A 2835-nucleotide genomic window follows, 5' to 3' on the forward strand; every position below is an offset into this window, starting at 1 on the left:
AAATATCACTCAGATATGTCCGCGGAAATGAGCGTGCTCCAGTCGGTCGATAAGATGGTTCCCGCACGATCACAACTGTCGGTACGTGTGGTGCTGCGCAGTGCGAGGAAGCACGGAGTTCACGACGGCCCTCGCTGTGCCCCCCTTACCGGCGGAGGGGCGTCACCGGGGAGGTGGTAAGTGCGTGTCCTGGCGGTACGATATCCTAAGACGCCTTAGCTGAAGGGTCAACAACGGAAGAAGAGTGAAGAAAAAAGGTAGAATTTGATTGCAGTAAGCGCATAACGACCGGCTTCACAAGCTCACAACACAGTCCCCCATTATTTGTGTACTCTATCGAGAAATCACGTCCACTGAGACAAGGAGTCTAAGACATGATGAGCCGCTAGATGAACAATGAGACAACAACAATGAGACAGTTTCTCGGATCCGATGCTCCCATTGTACATCAAGCGCCACGGCCTGAGCTGCTGATCGCCAGTTCTAGCGTCGTTTGTGCCGAGATAGATGAGAGTAGAAGGTAGGGGCCAGCAACCTAGACCCTTGATGCTGGATGAGACCACGGGTGACGCGAGCACCGCAACCTAAACAAGAGTCGTGCGCGATGTGTAGAGCCGCCAGGCACGCGACGAAGACGAAGATCCCAGATCCGCTGCACATGGAGGGGAGAGGGGCGCAAGCAGGGACGTGCGTCGTATAGCTACGCCGTGATGTCCTCGAGCTCGGCCAAATCGCTCGCGGTGAGGTGCTTGGCGAGGTACGACGGGCCTTGGACGACCTCCCGGGCGAGGATCTCGGGGTCGAAGACAGGCGTGCCCTCGAGCTTCGGCAGCGGCCGCCTGTCCGCGATGCGGCGCAGGAACGCGTACACCTGCTTGTAGCTCCCGACCGCGGCCCAGCGCGCGGGCCAGCTCACGACGATCGGCCACAGCAACAGGCGCTTGTCCGCCGTGACGAGCGCGGCGAGCTCCCGCTCATTCGTCGCGTGCGCGCCGTACCGCGCCTGCGACGGGTCCAGGAACGCCTTCACGTAGCTCGGCGCACGCTCCGACACGAGCGCCATCAGCACCCGGAACTGCTCGGCCGTCGGCGGCCCGACCCGCACGTGCAGCTCGTACTCCAACGGCGGCGGGGGCGGGGGCGGCAGGATGTGCGTTGGCCCGCCGCGCCGCCTGCGCTTCACGAGCTTGGGCTCCTGGGAGTGCTTGCTCTTTGGCGGGAACGGCTCTGCACGCGCTCTCTCGAGCAGCTTCAGGACCCGGCACGAGGTCGGGTCGTCTGGGTTGTGGCTGCGTGGGAGGTGGCCGTGGTGATGAGCAACGCGGGGCTGGGATCCGTGGCGTGGCGACACTCACAATATTTGTATTTTCCTCCCTTTTTTCTTCCAACGAAATTGTTCTGGCGGTGGGTGCGAAGGTGGTGTTCTCTTCGGCCTCTCCTCTTCTGTCAGCAGCCTCTTATCGAACACCGGCTCTGTGTCGTCTTCGGCTTCGGCGCGCGGCTCCTCTGCTGTTGTCGCTCTTCTGAATGTCCGCACATACGAGGCTCGCTCGGGCATTTCCTGCTTCGAGCTGTATGCCGCGGCGCGTTTTGGCCTGTCCCAGCTCGAGCTTTCTGACGCCCAGTGTTCTGGCCTCTCTCCTCCGCGCGACGCAGATGGTCGTATTCCAAAGCCCGTGTCTCCTTCGTCCCTCTCCCCTCTGCGTGATACGGATGGTCGTACTCTGAAGTCTGTATGGCCGTCGTCTCTCTCCCCTCTGCGCGACAAAGATGACCGCGCCCCAAAGTTTGTGTCTCCTTCGTCCCTCTCCCCTCTGCGTGGTACAGATGGCCGTGCTCTGAAGTCTGTATGGCCGTCGTCTCTCTCCCCTCTGCGCGAGAAAGATGACCGCGCCCCGAAGTCTGTGTCTCCTTCGTCCCTCCCTCTTCTGCGTGACACAGATGACCGCATTGCAAAGTCTGTATCTCCTTCGTCCCTCTCCCCTCTGCGTGAAACAGATCGCCGCGTTCCAAAGCTCGTACTTTCTCCATCCCTCTCTCTTCTGCGTGACAGAGATGATCGCGTTCCGAAGTCGGTATCTCCTTCGTTCACGATAGGTTTTATCGACTGAATACGTGGCTGCAGCATCGGCATTTCTGTCTTGGATGGCTGTCTATAGAATGACCTGCTGAGTATTACTTTTATTTTGTATACTCGTGAGCAGTAATCTGGCCCGACGAGCGAGGTCTTGACCGCTCGCGGAGCAAGGAACCTAAGAGACGACATCTGCTGCAAAGTTGAGCTAAGCGGTGTGGACACGGCGGTGTTTGCTTACGGGTCGACGGCTTTGGACGTCACACTGCACACCGCGCGAGTCCCGCAAGGAATGTAGCCAGAGGATTCGGCGGTGAGCGACGCGCGAGGTGAACAGAAAACGAACCAAGCGCGCACGCCCTCCGACGCCGGCTGCCACGTGGAGTTCCAAACTGGGAGATAGCGGCGCGCGCCGACGTTTTCCTGTTGAGGACGCGTGTCAGCCCGAGTCTGTGGGTTGGTTCTCGACTGTCGATGCCGCTGTCGGCCGGTGCCGGTGCCGTCGGCGGCCAGGGAGCCGGGGCCGTCATGGGCCACTTGTCGCCAGCGCCGCGCTTTTGTCAAGAACCCCCAGCGACGCCACAAAGGCGCACACCCTCATATCACCTGCTGTCACTTTTAATTGCGCTCATCTGTTGCCGTCGTCCATCCGTCACCCGCAGGTGCAAGGTTCGATGACCGGGGCAATTAGCTGCGGGGCTGTACGACACCGCAGACGCTGATTTCGTGGCAGCTCCCAGACGTGGCTGCACCGCCCGACG

The 2835-nt window shown here is 60.5% G+C and overlaps 1 protein-coding gene across 1 annotated transcript; it reads right to left on the minus strand.

The window, feature by feature from the left end:
- Positions 1–247: 247 nt before the first annotated feature.
- Positions 248–2390, minus strand: PHACADRAFT_189040 (uncharacterized protein). The gene is made up of 3 exons (XM_007402480.1): positions 2316–2390; positions 1912–2266; positions 248–1797 (listed from the first exon to the last, which is right to left on the minus strand). The coding sequence occupies exons 2-3, from the start codon at positions 2264–2266 to the stop codon at positions 1352–1354; spliced, it is 801 nt and encodes a 266-aa protein (XP_007402542.1). The 5' UTR covers positions 2316–2390; the 3' UTR covers positions 248–1351.
- Between the last annotated feature and the right edge of the window lie 445 nt (positions 2391–2835).

This window comes from Phanerochaete carnosa, assembly GCF_000300595.1.
Source record: "Phanerochaete carnosa HHB-10118-sp unplaced genomic scaffold PHACAscaffold_185, whole genome shotgun sequence".
NCBI lineage: Eukaryota > Fungi > Basidiomycota > Agaricomycetes > Polyporales > Phanerochaetaceae > Phanerochaete > Phanerochaete carnosa.